This window comes from Myxocyprinus asiaticus, chromosome 6, assembly GCF_019703515.2.
Source record: "Myxocyprinus asiaticus isolate MX2 ecotype Aquarium Trade chromosome 6, UBuf_Myxa_2, whole genome shotgun sequence".
Taxonomy (NCBI): domain Eukaryota; kingdom Metazoa; phylum Chordata; class Actinopteri; order Cypriniformes; family Catostomidae; genus Myxocyprinus; species Myxocyprinus asiaticus.
Window position 1 is genome coordinate 17,950,417 of NC_059349.1, and position 19,001 is coordinate 17,969,417.

Below are 19,001 nucleotides of genomic sequence, written 5' to 3' on the forward strand. Positions count from 1 at the left end.
GTTATAATGTGTATATGCATCATGTACTGCTCATTGTATTTATATGCTTACTTGTATTGGATTGAAATGTCTAATTGTTTGTATGATCTGTTATCTACTATATGCAACTGCTTTCTGTTCTGGACTGGGCAACTGTCCACTGTCCATATGATTGTCTATATGTTTGTTATGTTACTGCTCTTTATTGTGAAGCGTCCTTGAGCTCTGGAAAGGCGCTATATAAATTAAACATATTATTATTATTATTATTATTATTATTATGGTATGGTTGAAATTTACATGGAATTGGACAAATGCAATGCCATTTCTTGTTTATAGCTTCACGCAGCACTGTGTCCTGGAGAACAACTACCGGACATTGAGGTAAAGTGCATCTGATTTGGTATTCAGAGCTGGGACAAAAACAGTAACAGCTATGACTGAAGAGGTATTAATGGGAAAGAGAGACAGAAAGAAAGGAAAGAAGCAGGAGTGTCTCTCGTCTGGTGAATGGCAGGCAGAGGCTTTCGCGCAGTGCTCAACATAGCAAAATTCAGTATATAGCACACTTGTACACTTGTACTTGCACACGCGCTCGTGACTTGCACATCCACTGTTATTTTTACCTTCATCTCCTGATGGCGATTACATCTTCTAACGCTTCATGACAGCAATGGCTCAAATGTTAGCAATGCCACCTTGTGGACCCACTAATTAGTGCAAATAACTCCAGACTCATGTGCATTCTGTGCGTTCAAAGATGTGCGGTTAGAAAAATCGGGCTGCACGTGCAGTGCTCAAGCACTCCGCTGATGACGAGATTTGAGTCACGCATCCTGTATGCGGTCTGACCGAAGTATTCTTTGGGCTTAATGCGAACACCCCCCAAAATAGTCTATTGCTTTTTCGTCTGTACATAACAATGTCACAGTTTAGATTTTGAGTTTTTGTGCAGACAATGTAAAGAACAGCTATAATTGTTATAAACCGTGGACTGGACTCACCGGGTCGGCCCATACCGATCTTCTCCAGGTCCTCATTCTTCACATAGTCAAAGTGCGAGAGGCGTGTAACATTGAGCTCGTCCCGCATACGCAGGAAGTACTGCTGCAGTTGTACTTCCATCAGCAGCTCTAGCAGCCACTCAGTGCCCTCCTCACACTGCATACTGCTGCCCAGCTTCTGCAAAGAGAGAAATTGACCAATGAACTCCACTGAGCTATACCCTGAGGGGCAATACTGATTCTTTATACACACAATGCATTACAATCTTTTTTTAACAAAGTCACAAACATGCAAGAGAAATGACTCTCCCAAAAGCCTGGAAACAAAAATAGTCATGCCATTCCCAGCAAATTAACAATCCCCAACCCTTTAGCCAAAAATAAAGTAGTGTCCACCTGGACAGAAACAAGTGACCAAGTCCAAAAGTGTGATTGAACATTCATCATGCTATTGATATGATTTAGGTCAGAGTGTGCTACAAAAACAGCTCATAAAAAAAGATAGCTACAGTTGGCTTTCTCTGTTCGACCGTACCGCACATCTGGTCAGCACACACACATACACAAATGAACAGGCACACCTGAAGTTCATAAAACACAGATGGCTCGCGGTGGCATGGTTACTCGCCTCAATCCGGGTGGCGGAGGACAAGTCTCAGTTGCCTCCACTTCTGAGACAGTCAATCCGCACATCTTATCACGTGGCTCGTTGTGCATGACACCACGGAGACTCCCAGCATGTGGAGGCTCATGCTACTCTCCACGATCCACGCAGATCCACGCTTGAGAGTGAGAACCACTAATCACGACCACCAGGAGGTTACCCCATGTGACTCTACCCTCCCTAGCAACCGGGCCAATTTGGTTGCTTAGGAGACATGGCTGGAGTCACTCAGCACACCCTGGATTCAAACTCGCTACTCCAGGGGTGGTAGTCAGTGTTAATTAAGCAGGAAATAGTATACATGACACAGAACTTGAGAAACAGTGATATTTAAAGGGCTCACAGGCTGGAAAGTGCAGATTCACAGGCTTTTTACCAGCAAGTCAATTTGAATGAGATTAATATAACAAGGGATTATTTTTACAGGGCTTTTAAATACGCTGTAATTTTTACTGGCAATGGACCCGCAGTCCTTGAAAAGTCCTGAAAAATTACTGACATACTGATTCGAAAGGAAATAAAATCACTGAGAACCTCCGGTAATTATTACATTACCCCATGTCCCCATATACAACTAATCCCATCCGAATAGGGTTTAAGAGTTCATATTGTCAACAAGTTTTACTGAAATATACTGATTCCCAAATCCAAATTTGTTATTTCAACCATACACATCTCTCTCCCCTAACAGTGAACTTTCCTGTAACCTTTCACACTTAAGCTGGGAAAAGAGCCAACATGATGTCACAATATACTTCACTGTTTCCTGTCTACTTTGCCGGCTTGCAAATAGACAGGCACTGAAAGGCATTGACGTCAAAGTTCAAACATACCTCTGAATATACAGGAAACATTGCTCCTATGAGTAGGAGGAAACCAGACCTCTTCAGAGCCTTTGAAAAAGTGTCTTTTAAGATGAGCAGCTGATGGTGGAAAAAAACAACACTTGCCCTCTGCAAAGTGGGTCATCAGATTGGAAGTGGAAGAGAGTAAATGTGTAGTGGCTGCAAGCAGATATGCGAGGAGTCAAAATTACAAAAAATTACTTACAACCTTCTGCTTTTGTCCGACTGCAACTATGTGCAAATTCTTATACCAAACCCAACTGTTACTCAAGCAGTAATCTGTCCTCACAGTGCCAAAGCATCCATGAAATTTTATCTTATCTGATCTACAGTACCTGACATTGTTGTAGTCAAGACCACCTAAAATGAGACCAAGTCAAGACCAAGACCAGACCAGTGCGAGTCCCACATTGCTTGACACACTTACGATAAAATATGGAACACGCTAACCATAGGCACTCCTCAAATTGATCTGAAAGATCCACATTCCCATAAAAACACCCACAGAAAACAAATGAAGATTCCTCTTCATTCACCTCTTTTATTACAATATGTGTGTTTGTGTATGTATCAGTGTACCATGAGAAATGTCTTGATAAAATAACCAAAAGGCATTGCAGAGGTGAATTGTATGTGTGTGAATTTTCCTTTGTTTTCTATGAGCAAACAAATACAAACAAAAACTAAGGAGCTGAAATCAACTTGACCATCTTTATTTAACACTCCTTTTCAGGTGGAGGCAACTGAGACTTGTCCTCCACCACCCAGATTGAGGCAAGTAACCATGCCACAATGAGTAGTGGGAATTGGGCATTCCAAATTGGGGAGAAAAGGGGATTAAATAAATAAATTAATTAATTTTATAATGGGTCAGTTTGCATGTGACGGTGTGTAAATGCGATTTTTACCATCCACCTAAAACAATTACATTTTTGTGCAAGCATCACATCAGGTTTTCTAGATGACTCTTCCCCTAGAAACCATCATTAAGTACAGACTATATCAAACAATTATTCAATACTCAAGTCTTCACTTTTCTCTGTCTTTTCTTAAACAATATAGTAACTTTCCGATTTGAATGGAATTGCAGCAAGAGGCAGATTGCTAACGTTAGCTAGCTAGCTTTGCTAGCATCACTTACACTTAGCTCATCTTTCTTTATGCTTCCTTTCTAAGTGCCGATAAATGTTTGACGTGGTCCCAGCCGTCTCGGCAACACTGCATTGCAGAATTTACATACTGCTGTGTGTTTTCTTTTGGACGCTTTTTTGCAGATGAACACTTTGTGGTATAGGTCAGTGTTTCCCATCATTTTTTCTGCCATGGAACACTTTTTACGATAAAAAAATTCCATGGCACACCACTATCCCACATAACCATCGTCGATAGTTTTCCTTTTTAAGAACGTGTCCATGTTTTCTGTCTGTCTTAGTAGCGTGAACTCGTAATGTTTGAAATTCGGCTATGCAAAAAAACAGCTGTCTAATGAGGTCACAGATGCCAAGAGCGCTAACTGGATAATGAAAAACCAACAAATAAATGTTTTATTATTTATTTATTTACTGACTATAAGTTGCACCGGGTCAAAATTGCATTGTTGATAGAGAGAAAAAAACATAAATCGCACTGACGGAGGCTGGATTCGGCAGGCACTAGGACCTGGGAGCAGCTGCCTGGCCTCCATTCACTGGTTCAGATGTTAAACACGCTCCGTGAAGATTACAGTACCTCAGAATCTACACATCATATCACGTGTTTTTGGACTTGTTTAAAACGGGAGAATTTGCTTTTAGTAATCGTAGGTAACAGTTTCTCATATTCTTTTTTATGTTTCATGAGAGAAACGCGATAAGTAAGCCACATGTGTTCATAACATCTGTAACTCTATGCTGTGCACAAATAAACAGCTTTTAGTCTGTGAGTAAAACAATACACCTGTTGTATTCTATTCATTCATTCGGTTCATTGACTTAATGTTTTTACTACAAGTGTGATGAAGCATCATTTTGTGGGCATGTGAGGAGATGTGTTTGACAGCAGACTAGTTTGTTAGAACAATAATTTTATGAAGGACAAAATATTTAAACTGGTTGCGTAAAATACTTTGTAATGGAAAATGTACTGAATTGGCAACTTTAAAACTCTTCTACCATCTCTAAGCCTTCACTAAAATACCAGGAAAAAACTGTATTTATTTATTTAGAGATATTTGATAATTTTCCATGGCACACCTGACAATCTTTCACAGCACACTAGTGAGCACAGTGGTTGGGAAACACAGGTAGCCAAATTGTATTACAGAAGATTTGGCTGACATCTCTCAGACAGCCACAGTTTCTTCTCCTGTCTCCCGCATTCACTTTGTTGGAGCGTGTGAAGGGGGATGGGGAGGGATGACAGCCGTTAACAGTAACAAATATTTCAAATTAGAAATGAGTCAAGTTATTGCCTGCATTTGAAGCAAGAAGTTTTACATCCAATCACAGTAATGATGTTAACAAATAAATCAGACAATGCACATGCAATTTAGTGACATCCCGCAGCTGTGGTCTTGACCGGTCTTGAAATAAAATCCCAAGTCCTCTTTGTCAGAGACCGAGATAAGACCGTTAAAAATGCGATTGATTCCGAGATGAGACTGAGACCTTCAAAAAGTGGTCTCGAGACTGACCGATCTCGAGTACTACAACACTGGTACCTGATCCTGAGAAGGATGATGTCTGGTCTTGAAGGCTGCTTCTCGGCACTCTTTTCCAATACATCTCTACAGCAACATGCTAAAGAGTGATGGTCTAGACATACTGTGTACCAACCCCAACCAACAGCTAGACAGTTTTGTGGGTTGTTGCCTTGCCAGGGCTTTGCTATGCAGTTGCAGCTGGCTGATTACTGGCCCAGGACAAAAGAGCCCACCCCAAAGATCCTATGATACTCTGGTCTCTACATATGGCTCAAATCCCTCCTTGAACTTTGAAAAAAACTCTAACCTTAAAGGCCAAACTACACTTCGGTTGTCCACGTTGCAGATTGCTCCTCGCACAGTATGCATGATGCAAATTTCCTTGAGGAAGGAATATTTTCATGCGCACAGTCCTCATCTGTGCGCAGCGTTGGTGCATGCACCTCACGTTGATTGTACTAAATGAGTATCATCACAGAGTAGTCATAGTGTGCATATGTCGAATGCGTTTGTATTCGCTCACAGTCAAGAGTACACTTTTAAAGGTGTTATCCGATCCGGAACCCAGAAAAATTAGGTATACCCAGGCATTAAGAAAGAGCAATGATAATAAACTAAATGATGTCTGTTTTACTGCCAGCTAGTGTCTTCCAGAGTAGGGAAAGATGTCTGATTGCAAAACAACATAGCAAAAACAATTAAACAGAACCAAAGTCCAGTGGTATCAAGTGAAGCATGAGCAGTGTGAAGTAATGCATATGGTATTAGAAGGCTGCTGTCTCTAATCCCAAAGGAACTATTGCCATGGTCCTTGGAAAAAGGCCATGAGTCACAACCAAGAGTGGTTACACCCTGCGCACCAAGCAAGAATTAGAATTTAATAGCTATAATGACATACAAGAAATCAACTACATTAAAGACTGTGTCGATATTATGGTGATGCTGTTAAGACAGATTAACAAGTGTAGTTTAACCCTCTTGGGTCGACGGATACACCGGCGCGTCCTGCTGGAGTTTTTTCCTCATATCAGCGGAAACAACTTAAAATACTCCATTTTTGGGCATACAAATAAGTGTAAGACATCATTAGAGACTATAAAGGGTCTACTTTTATTTGTGTACACTCACAATAACAACAAAAACTTGTGCTTTTGTAAAATAAAGAAAATAAACAGGATGCGCTTTCAGCCGTCTCTGTCTCCACGAGAATCTTTCTGAAACACGTCACAAAAATGAACTGAAACTCTGCGAATACTTATCACACAAACATGAAACGTATGTCTAAAGAAAGCTTAAAATGTCTACTTTTAAATAAAACAATTCAAATTTAAAACAATTATTCTCCTGCAATGTAATCTGTATGAAACAAAATGATGTACAGTTTCTCCTGGCTCAGCTAATTATCGCTAATGTGATCACACCCACCAGCAGAGCGCGCTATTCATACGGTAATGTGCTGAGGCGATCAATGCAAATGGTAAACACCCCCAACAATGCCTTAAAAAACATCAAGTTCATTCACTTTTCTGCGCGTTTGGAAGATGGCATGCTACACAGGTGAGGAAGCTCCTGGATAGTGACGAAGTGTTCACATTTTCCTCAGAAGAAAAGCGGAAATCCGACGATGAACGTTTTCATTTTGAAGAGTGACTTGATCCAGCCGAGGATACAATTTCGGATGAGTAAGTCATTTAGTTTTACTTACATATTAGTTGACATGCTATTTTATATAAACATGGACATATTTTACTAGTTGGACTATTTCCAGATTTGCCAGCCAGGATTCAGAGTATTGAAATTTGAAATATGTCCTAATAGGCAAGTTTAGTTACATTTAAATGTTGTTTCAGCTAAAGCAGGTATTTAAATTGTATGCTGTATGATATAAATATGATATGTAATATGATATAAAAATAATATGAATGTTTAGATTATATTTTAACAAGTGTTTATGCTGCCTCATTATCATCAATGAAGCTTGTGCTTGCAAATATCTGTTTGGGTGTAAATGTGTAAAATGTGCTGTAAATATGCCCATATTAGAAAATCAGCATATTAGAATGATTTCTGAAGGATAATGTGACACTGAAGACTGCAGTAATGATGCTGAAAATTCAGCTTTGATCACAGAAATAAATAGCATTTTACAATATATTCAAATAGAAAATAGTTATTTTAAATTGTAAAAATATTTCACAATATCACTGTTTTTGCTGTATTTTGGATCAAATAAATGCAGCCTTGGTGAGCAGAAGAGACTTTTTTTAAAAACATTAAAAAAAAATCTTACCAATCTAAAACTTTTAAACGGTAGTGTAGGTCTAAAGTTTTTAAGTAAAGTCTTTATGTAAAGAAAATGTATAGTCAGATTACTTCTTTTAACTTGATTTTGTGAATAAGCTACAAACAATACATTCAATCATTAAGTCTCCTCACATTCATTCTCTCTCAGGGGAGGGGTCTTTGTCTCCTCAGGTGTGAATCACATCAATATTCATGATCATCCACGCCTCCTCGCATATGGCCTTTCTAACACTAAAAGTGTCTTACAAAAGTTAAATGACTATATTGTTTTGTATGAATGAGTGATCAGGATGGTTTTCACATAATTTTGTAGCAAAAACTCTAGGTTACAAGATCCAGTTCTCAAAAGTTTTGTGAACAAATGCTTAGTATGTGTTATATGGCCTTATTTCAGTGACTTAAAATGTTTGTTTTTTCAAAAACCACGCATAAACGTTATTTCTCAAAAATACAAACACGTACATACATGTTGTTCACATATTATTGTAGCCCAGTTTGTGCTGAATACAGTGTTATCAGACTTTAGCCATTAATATGTTTTTAAGCAACTGAAAAAAGCACAAATGTCAAGGCATGTCAAAACTTCTCCAGGGCCCAAGACCCCAGAGGGTTAATAGATATAGTGCATAACGGCCTGACTGTTGACAGCATGTGCATTATAAATCAAGCGTGGACTGTGTTACACAGGATGCTCTAAAGTTATGCAATGTGAAAGTTTGATGCACAGTATGGTTGGGGTCAGGCTCTGGTATGGTCTGATGATATCCATGTGCACAGCTAAGATCTTGCATAATGTGGTTTCACACCAACACAGATGCTGTCATGAACCTGCACTGACACGTACACTCGCACACGTGTCAGTCCAGAAAAGTCCAGGTCCATTTCCCATACTGAAACACATAAGACAACCAAAACTAGACTTACTCTGTAAACATGGAAATGAGCAAGAAATGGGAATGATTTCTTGAGCTTGTCAAAACGACGCATCTTGAATCGTTCAAAGACACATGAAAATCCACAAAAAGTCAAGCTCGGTCTAAATGTCCCAGATTCTTTTGCTGGAGAACAGTGTTCAAGACGGGAGCCGGTACAGGGAGACCGCTCCAGAACTGTAAAGGTCTCCTCAGTTCAAAGGTCTCCTCAGCTTGTGCAGCCCACAGACTAAATTCCATCACGGGACAATCCACATTAAGCTCATTTAACCAAAGTTCAGTTTGGGGAGCCGTGTGGGGCTAGGCAAGAAAAAAAAGGGGTATGCCACAGGGTTAGTGTTTCCTTGGCAGCCTAGAAAGTTTACACTCCACACTGTGAGTCAGAAGCAGGTTAAGATAAAGACCTCCTTGTTATGCAAGAAGGGTTTTAAAGTAAGGCTGAAAAGGATTTTGAAAAACATGAAGATATTGGAGTCATTTCCCTTGGTTGTCCATCCACTCAGTCCACCGGTCAGCTATTAATAGGATGGTTTCTTCTCTCCCCGATTCCCTCACTCAGATGACAGCCACAGTGGAGGTGATAAGAGAAATGGAAGAGCAGCAAAGTCGAGAGACAATTCCATCCCTTAGCGTCTCTAAGATCTGTTTAGCTAGAAAAGGTAGCTTGGCTTTTTTCATCAGTGTGCATGTTTGTGTCAGAGAGGGGGCATGTTGTTTTGGAGCAGGAGGAGTGGCTAGAACTCTCTCTTTTTTACTGTGTGCCTGTGTAATTCCTGCAACTTACAAACAGATGCTGGGGAAGTGTCCCTTCTCTCTCCCTCCCACTTTCCCTCCCTCCGTCAGCCCATGCCCAGGACAGAGACTCTATGGTATTCGGATGGAGGAGCATTTGATCGTGAGCCAAAAGGTCAGATTTAACTGCAGGATGGAGAGCTCATTTCCTGTACTCCTCCCATATGTTGGGCTCTTAACAAATCCCCCTCCTGAACACTACCATATCCCCTCCTATCTTTCTCTCCCTCTCTCCAAGCCACTACAACTCCCTTTTATATTCACTCTCTCTCTCCCACTCTTCTTCTTCACTCCCACAAGTCTCGACTTTTCTTCTTTATTTGGTTCACAGCTTTCTACGGTCTCAATCCTTCTAAAAATGTTATCTCAACCTCCTGTAAACAAACCCATTCTCAATTTTTTCTCCTCCCTCGTTCTCAAACTTTTGGCTTCATCATCACGAGCAGAATAAACCGTTTATGTTTTATTTACATTCAACCCCTCTCCCTCATTCCCCACTGATTCATCAAGCCCATAGACTAAACCAGATGTGCAGCATTTTAAGCGATAAAATGTAAGATGCCAGTTGAGCTGTTTTTTTTTTTTTTCGGAGCCAGAGGGAAGATGAGGTGAGCAGGGACAGAGACAATAAAGCTAGGCCCTGCCTGTCATAAACAGTCTGCCTCCAATTACTGCCCTAACACAAATATTTTCCAGCGCTGCTTCACACCATGTGGATAATACAGCAGGAATGTTATGGAGACTTACTGAAAAAGGAGCTTTATTTTAAGAGACAGAGTTTGAAAAAAATCTGGTAATGCCAGCTGTAAATGAGGGAAAGTCTGGGTTCCTGTGACTTGGCTCAGAGATTTGGCTGTACATTTTAACCAGCTGCAGACCAGACACTATGATACCAACAATCAATTTGCAATATAATGGACCTGAATATTTATCTTCACACCGATGCATTCTTGAGGCCATTGCTAATTCTTTAAAATTATAAACCAAAGAAACATGGTAACAATACTCGCCAAGGACCACTTACTTCAACGTGTCTCTATGTGACCAGATTGGAGCTTTGCACATTTGGACCGGATGAGCCATGTTCACACTACACCTCCATATGTAGCACCTCATAGAGAAGAAAAATCCAACCTTACTCTCATGTCTGCCTTCAGGATTCAGTGATGGTCAGTGTCAACACAGAGCAAGTGTCCAAATCTGACTGATGCAATTAGAGACTTACTGAGTCTGTTAAACCCGTATAGCCCCATTCACACCGCGGGCGGCATGTCGCTAGACTTTGTAATCTGTGTCGCTGGCGGGAGTTCCCACTGCTGCCACTGCTCTAACGTTATTGGTGGATTGCACAACTGGCCATACAGGGCTCCAGACCAAAAAAATTACTTGGGAGCCACTGGCTCCTAAACTGAAACATTAAGGAGCCAAATGGCTGTTTTTAGTGGCCAAATCACAGAATTGCTCGATTTAGATTGCTGAACAGAAACAAGACAGAAAGCCGAAGAAAAGGAAGACAGCTGATAACCCATTAATCGGAGGTTTAATAAACAGTATATATAGTTGAGAAGTTTGCATCCCCTTTTGTCTCGTAAATGTTCATGCCCCTTTAATAATTTATACAAATATAAGAGATAAAAGATATTTTATATTTAGTACTGCTCTTCAGAATCTACATTACAGACATTTACAGATAGTATGCATATAGTAGTGTATTGTCTTCTTGAGCATCAATGAATGTTTGCAACTTGTGTAATAGTTGTGAACAAGTCCCTCAATTGTCCTAAGTGTCAAAAGCTTAATCTCATAAATCAGAATTAAAATCAGCTTTATTGCCAAGTATACTTACACATACAAGGAATTTGTCTTGGTGACAGGAGCTTCCAGTGTACAACAATACAAAAACAATACAAAAACAGCAGCAACACATAGATAATAATAAATTAAAAAAAATAATTATACACAAATGTACAGACACACACATTCATACATACACACATACACATGGGTAGTGCAAATCTAATACAATCTGTTATGTACAGTGCAAATACAAATCTGTTATGTACAGTGCAAATTATTATTATTATTATTATTTTATTATTTTTTTCTCAGAGGAATGAAATGGCAGAAGAGGTTGGATGTGTTGGACAAATATAAAAAAGACTAAACCTGTTTATTGCACATAGTTATTGCTCAATGGAGCAATTTAACTGTTCATGAGATGGATAGCCTGAGGGAAAAAACTGTTCCTGTGCCTGACGGTTCTGTGCTCAGAGCTCTGAAGGGTCGGCCAGAAGGCAACAGTTCAAAAAGGTAGTGGGCAGAGTAATTTTTCCAGCCTTTTTCCTCACTCTGGAAGTGTATAGTTCTTGAAGGGGGGGCAGGGGGCAACCAATAATCCTCTCAGCAGTCCGAACTGTCCCTTGTAGTCTTCTGATGTCTGATTTCGTAGCTGAACCAAACCAGACAGTTACTGAAGTGCAGAGGACAGACTCAATGACTGCTGAGTAAAACTGTATCAGCAGCGCCTGTGGCAGGTTGAATTTCCTCAGCTGGCGAAGGAAGTACAACCTCTGCTGGGTCTTTTTCAATGTGGGTCTCCCACTTCAGGTCCTGTGAGATGGTAGTGCCCAGGAACCTGAATGACTTCACTGCTGCCACAGTGCTGTTTAGAATGGTGAGGGGGGTCAGTGTTGGGGTGTTCCTCCTAAAGTCCACAATGATCTCCACTGTTTTGAGCATGTTCAGCTCAAGGTTGTTTTGACTGCACCAGACAGCCAGCTATTCAACCTCCCTTTTGTATGCAGACTCATCGTCATCTCGGGTGAGGCCGATGACAGTGGTGTCTTCTGCAAACTTCAGGAGCTTGACAGAGGGGTCCTTGGCGATGCAGTCATTGGTGTAGAGGGAGAAGAGTAGTGGGGAGAGCACACATCCCTGGTGGGCTCTAGTGCTGATTGTACAGGTGCTAGAAGTGAGTTTCCCCTGTCTCACAAGCTGCTGCCTGTCTGTCTGAAAGCTGGTAATCCATTGACAGATAGACATGGGAACAGAGTGTTGGTGTCATTTATTCTGGAGTATAGCTGGGATGATGGTGTTGCAAGCCGAACTGAAGTCCACAAAAAGGATCCTTGCATATGTCCCTGGTCTGTCCAGATGTTGCAGGATATGATGCAATCCCATGTTGACTGCATCATCCACAGACCTGTTTGCTCGATAAGCAAATTGAAGGGGATCTAGAAAGGGTCCAGTGATGTTCTTCAGGTGGGCCAACACCAGTCTCTCAAATGATTTCGTGACCACAGATGTCAGGGTGACAGGTCTGTAGTCATTAAGTCCTGTGATTTTTGGTTTCTTTGGGACAGGAATAATGATTGAGCGTTTGAGGCAGCATGTGATTTCACACTGCTCCAGTGATCTATTGAAGATCTGTGTGAAGATGGGGGCCAGCTGGTTAGCACAGGATCGAAGACACGCTGGTGAGACGCCATCTGGGCCGAAGCTTTCCTCGTCTTTTGTTTCCGAAAGATGCAGCTCACATCATCTTCACAGATCTTAAGTGCAGGTTGAGTAGCAGGAGGGGGGAGGAGGGGGGTTGCAGGAGGTGTTGGTGTTTGTGTGAAGTGAAGGTCAGAGTGGGTGTGGGGTGTGGGATTGGGCCTTTCAAATCTGCAGTAGAACACATTCAGGTCGTCAGCCAGTTGTTGGTTCCCTACAGGGTTGGGGGTAGGAGTCCTGTAATTTGTGAGTTGTTTCATGCCACTCCACACTGATGCAGGGTTGTTAGCTGAAAACTTGTTTTTCAGCTTCTCAGAGTATCTTCTTTTAGCCACTCTGATTTCCTTGTTCAATGTGTTCCTGGCCTGATTGTACAAGACTTTATCCCCACCCCTGTAAGCATCCTCTTTGGCCTGATGAAGCTGCCTGAGCTCTGCTGTAAACCACGGTTTGTCATTGTTGAACTTTAAATAAGTCCTAGTAGGAATGCACATATCCTCACAGAAACTGATATATGATGTAACAGTATCTGTGAGCTCGTCCAGGTCTGTGGCTGCAGCCTCAAAAACACTCCAATCCGTGCAATCGAAGCAGGCTTGTAGTTCTCGCTCTGCTTCATTGGTCTATCTCTTTACAGTCTTTACTACTGGCTTGGTTGATTTTAATTTCTGCCTGTAGGTTGGAAGAAGATGAACCAGACAGTGATCAGAGAGTCCCAAAGCTGCTCTAGGGACAGAGTGATATGCATCCTTTATTGTTGTGTAACAATGATCCAGTATGTTCCTGTCTCTGGTGGGGCATGTGATGTGCTGTTTGTATTTGGGCAGTTCACGTGTGAGATTTGCTTTGTTAAAATCCCCAAGAATAATAATAACTGAGTCCGGGTATTGTTGTTCTGTGTCTGTGATTTGATCAGCCAGCTGTTGCAGCGCTGTGTTCAAACACGCGTTTTGTGCGATATACACACGCACCAGAATAAACGAGGAAAATTCCCGCGGTGAGTAGAAAGGCTTAAAGTTAATAAAGAGCGCTTCCAAATTAGGACAGCACATCCTCTTTAACGTTGTTACATCTGTACACCAGCTTTCGTTGATATATGATATATGATCACGTGGGGAAGGCGGCAGGAAGCGCGTCATTGTTTACATTGGGTTTTTTGTATTATTATTATTTGGAAATAATTTTTTATTTTATATTGTTTTGAAATTGTTTTGGACTGTTTTGGTTTGTGAACGGCGCTTGGTCTGTGGAAGTTTCTATTGTAAACAATGACACGCTTCCTGCCTCCTCCTCCACGTGGTGCGTGACCTTACCAACGAGCTTACGTCATCCCTCTCATGAGCGCACGTCACAGAGATGTACAGAAGCGAACATTTGTAGTTAAAAAGTATATAAGTATTGTTTTGTTTCTTAAAATAATCAATCGTTTGCATTCAGAAGAACTTTATTTGTCGACTGGAGTCGTGTGGATTATTTTGATGCATCCTAAATATTCCTTTTGGACCATCAAAAAATGGAGGGCATTCACTTGCATTGTTTAGAGGAGGCCTGAAATGAAATCCTAAAAGTCTTCAATTCTGTTTTGATGAAGAAAGAAACTCAGATACATCTTGGATGGCCTGAGGGTGAGTAAATTATCAGCAAATTTTCATTTTTAGATGAACTATTCCTTTAATGCATCATATCATTAAACAAGACGAACGTTATATCAATATATGAATCAAACTCACTCAGAATGCCGACACTGTTTTCCACACATCATTTTATTAGGCCATATTTATGTATGTGGTTACAGACAAATGATACAGAACAGTGAAATCGCTCACAGAAACTTTTAACTTCTCAGTCTTGCCTGCACTCGAGTCGAAAGCAGTATCTCACACTCACCCTGCCTGGAGACGGATGACGAAAGCTCCTCTGTCTTTACTCTCATTGGTAGTCGCTTGCGAATGTCACTCATCATTTGTATAAAGTTGAAATTTTCTCAACTTGTCGCTCCCCATGGTGATCTCTGTCGCCAACGGTTGCAACAGCTCGTGTCGCCGGAAGTCGCTATGCTCTCGTTGAAAATGAATGGGATTGTGCTGCTCCGTCGCGCGATGCCGTTTGTGGTATGAACAGGGCTTAAGCCACTAACTATTGTATTGCTTGTTCTTCTTAACCAGATTTGTTATTATTGTCTTACAGATCAAATGTTTCCAAGCTGCAGTGTTCTAACAGTCCACCAGGGGGCAGCAACCACACAGTAGTGTTGTAACCTGTGGCATTTGAATGGCACCTGGAAACATCTATTAAGACCATCTTTAGAAGATATTCCACTTTAAAAAGTCAATTATGTTACAAATTCGATACGACAGAAATTTAGTAACCACAGCCTAACAAGGAAGTCATAGGTCCTTTGTATTACATCTAGCATTTGTAGTTGTGATAAATTGTCCACATTTGCACCCCTATTCACATACACAGAACTAAAGGGACTCCAGAGTACTTTCTCTTTCTCTGTCACTCACAGCCAGAATGGAGATGAGCTGAAGCCATCACTCTTGCATCCATGAAGCATTTTACAATAAAGGACAACAGCAGTAACCGTAACTGGCTCTTTTAAAGCTCATCTGGAAATCTAATAAAAGTCAGAAGACTCTGAAAAATACATGCTTGAACATGGCTAAAGAGACAACCACATGCTTCTGTTTAACAATCCCATGGTGCTGCACAATTCAGCTATGTAAATGTTAATGAATATGCAGCTGAATTCACCAGTAATCGGCTTTAAAGACAAAACTGAGTGAAAAAAAGAACCTTCAATGGGATTAAATGTAGACTTGATCAAATATCCTACATGATTTAATTGAATTGTGAAAAGTGGGCTACAATATTGGTTAATATTTTTCACCTGCCTGTGTGGCCTTGGTTGCATCAGCAGAAAAATTTAATAAAAAGTCAGGACATTTCCATATGATATTATTCTAAAAAACAAACAACAAAAGACCTTTAGAATAACATGGTCTAAATACCAGTAACTTTAGCACAGTGTAAAGAAAAAAAAAACAAAAAAGAGTTGACATGACTTTGAGATTTCGATTTTTATTATTGCGTTCTGTTTTTGAACAAGCTGTTGTGTTATCTTGTGTATGATCAGACATACAGAGAAAATGCGATGGAATATGTGCATCTCTAAACAAACCGCTGCTTCGTGTTTGGAGCGCAAGTAGCGGAACTTAGGCCAATAAACAACTTCTTTATACATAAAGCTAATTATTATGAATACAGACTAACCCTAACCCAAACCTTACCACTAAAAGAAAGCAATGTGTCAATGTCAATCATTTCTCTATATATGAACATTACGTTTACTGCCTAAACCGTGATTGTGTGTTTAAGTACAACATGACAACAAGCGTTGCTGATCCATTGGCCTCCCTTTATCATCCACACAGACAATCACATCGGTTCAGGAGAGCATGCAGTTACATTCTTTCTCATGAAATCTCACCATCAAGAAATATCCCACGATCTACAATGTGGATTTTTTATGAAATCGAATCTGTATCTTCTATACAAGTTGTTACTAACAGTAATATATTAATAGAAAATTAATTAAAACAGCCTGAATTGATTAAAAAAAAATCTGAACTAAAAATATATTTAGGGGAAAATTCCAATACTCCCATTTCTTACTTTCGTTTATTTGAATGATATTTAAAAAAGTAGGCTACATACACATACTTGCATCAGTGGCTGTTTCATGTTTTCATGTTTCCTTCTACAGTAAGTAATTTTTCTCAGAGGTAATGTTGACATTTTTAAGTTTGCATTAGAACGATTAGGGAGTCAAAAATCAAACTTTGTATAAACAAAATTTTGAAGAGAATTGTGTCTTGCATTTGAGTTTCAAGCTATTTACCACTTACAGTTTATTATTGTTATTGTTTATATGATTAATCAATTTTCATTCATTAACATTAACGATTGGAGATTAAGAAAATTGTTAAAAATTTGCAACCCTAACATGCGCACAAACCCTTTTCATTTAAAGCCCTAGTAATTTCTGTCACAGCTACGTCCCTTTTCTGCAGCTCCCGTGACAAGCTCTGCATTCCATTTTGTACACAGCATCCAGAGAAAACAGTGCTTTGTAAACACACACTGCCAGACTGAGACTGCTGTAAAAAAAAAATACAGCCTTGTTCAGCTGCGTCTGACCTCACACACTCAGTTAGACACAGTGTACCGCAAGTCACGTGACAATTCATCCACATGTGGGTTAATGTAACGTCTTACAGACACACTGACACACTTTAGACCTTCACATTTCTAGTGCATTTAATCAACTCCTGAGCATCTCATTTTTACTATATGTGGTTACAATACACAGATGGTAAGAAAAATGCCTCATGGACCCACCATCAGAAAATAAGCATTTTCAAAACAGATGACATCCCAATAAAACTGTTATTGGATATCTGGATGGTCTGACGACATGTTCAAAGAGCTGTAATACCTCATCCTCATCGCAATCGCTTGGCAGACGCTTGTATTCTGCAGTGTCCCCCATGTTAAGGTCAAACAAAGAGTCCTGGCACGTCAATTGTCAGCCCTCCTGTTCAAATCGACATGGACGTGGCCTATTCCTCTACACACAGGGGACGGCACTAACTTCTGCTCCTCCTAACGGGCTGCTGACCCTGGTTCCTTGATGCCATGTCAGTGTGTATTTGTGTGTGATCCCACACTATCAGTTAGAAGAGTCCATCACGTCAACAAGCAATTCCAAATTCTATTGTGTACAAAGCAGATCGCACATCCTCTTTATCCGAGCTGTTTTTCAACCTGGCTCTTTCAGCGAGGTTATCTGAAACGCTTCATCCCTCCTCCCTATTTCACAAACAGCTGTGTGCGGTGGGAGTCCTGATGGCTCAGCGATGCCATGGGCTAATCCCTTTTTATTGTTGTCATGTTTTATCCTCTAATTTCTCCCTCCTTTCCCTTCCTCTTGTTTTTTTAAGCCCTGGCTGCCAGTCTCTGCTGCTGCGGTGAGTGGTTGCCCCAGACAACACAGCAAGGGCACTCGACAAGGGCACTAGACAGGGAGCGGTGGGCTTGAGGTTCTCGACCAATCAGAACGCACAGTGGCTCTCCTTGATGAGGAGGCTTTAATCCAGTGAGCAAGTATGCTCGAGTGAGAGAGGGAAGTGAGAAATAGGGACATACACAGAGAGAGAATCAGGGCCATTTGGGAGCTCACAGTCCATGCATTTAGATGGATGAATGAGGGGAGAGGAGGGAGGTGAAGGGTAGCCTGTTTGCCGCCTCCGGTCTCCTGATCTCTTGCCACTCTTTCTGAGTAGGCTTAATGTGTGGCCAATCTGCTGTTTTCACTCGTTTAACCCGCTGAGGCAAAGTCTTAACTAGGATACAAAAACATCCGCTGTGTCAGCTTATTGCTCTGTAGTCATGCAGAACAGATTTCCCCGGCACTTCTGGAGAAGTTGAGTTGGCCTCATGTAGGTTCAGGTAAGTTTTTCCATTTAGGACACTTCATCTTGTCTACCCAAAGAGAAATGTTGGTGCCACATGATGTCTCAAAGCTGTAAGCTGTGAGAGAACTAAACCTTTACCACCACCCAGGTGTGAATACAAGATATTACACTCTGTTCCTCTGACAATGATCACAGTCACCCTGCCAAGCCTCTCTCTCTCTCTCTCTCTCTCTCTCTCTCTCTCTCACACACACACACACACACACACACACGTTCTCTCTCATCCATCTAGAGGTTTTCATATGCAAATCTCTGGGCCCTGCCTTCTGCAACAAAGCTCATTTGAAACCACCCCATCTATCCTTTCAACAATTGGTCAACAGGCTGCCAGTTTGTGCTCTTTAACTGCACTCCTTCCCATGATGCATTGCATGTGCAGTTGTTTTTCTACCTTCTCTTCATCTCCTGCTCATCTCAGAGGGCATCATACCAAAGTACCAATGGAGGATTGAGCATGTGTAATGGTATAAAATAGAATTTCTCTCTCTCTATCTCTCCCTCCCTCTCTCACTCAACCAGAATAAAATTGGACCTATTGACTGCAAACTAAACAGAACAATACTATTTTTGTGACATATTTTAATATTTTTTATTTAAATACCATTTATCACAACAAATCTTGTGAACGTGTATCTTTAATTATGCATTGTCATACAAACAGTCTGTAAACAGGGATTAAACTGGGATTTCGGAGTTGGGGGAACCCATAAAATCAGGTGGTGATTCTGGTACAAAATAAAAAAATTTCATTGCAAATTATTAGTGC

General features: G+C 40.7%; 1 protein-coding gene across 3 annotated transcripts in view; it reads right to left on the reverse strand.

Moving 5' to 3' along the window:
- Window positions 1-17,737, reverse strand: part of LOC127442005 (activated CDC42 kinase 1-like) — a 79,784-nt gene extending 62,047 nt beyond the window's left edge. The window contains exons 1-2 of one of the 3 annotated variants that reach the window (XM_051699636.1): window positions 17,197-17,737; window positions 984-1,161 (exon numbers count right to left, since the gene is read on the reverse strand). In XM_051699636.1, coding sequence (XP_051555596.1) covers window positions 984-1,161; window positions 17,197-17,250 — 232 coding nt within the window. In that variant the 5' untranslated portion in view covers window positions 17,251-17,737. Of the gene's footprint in view, window positions 1-983; window positions 1,162-8,400; window positions 9,134-17,196 lie in introns of those variants that run through there. The other 2 variants (XM_051699637.1, XM_051699638.1) reach the window with 2 other exon arrangements.
- Window positions 17,738-19,001: the final 1,264 nt, after the last annotated feature.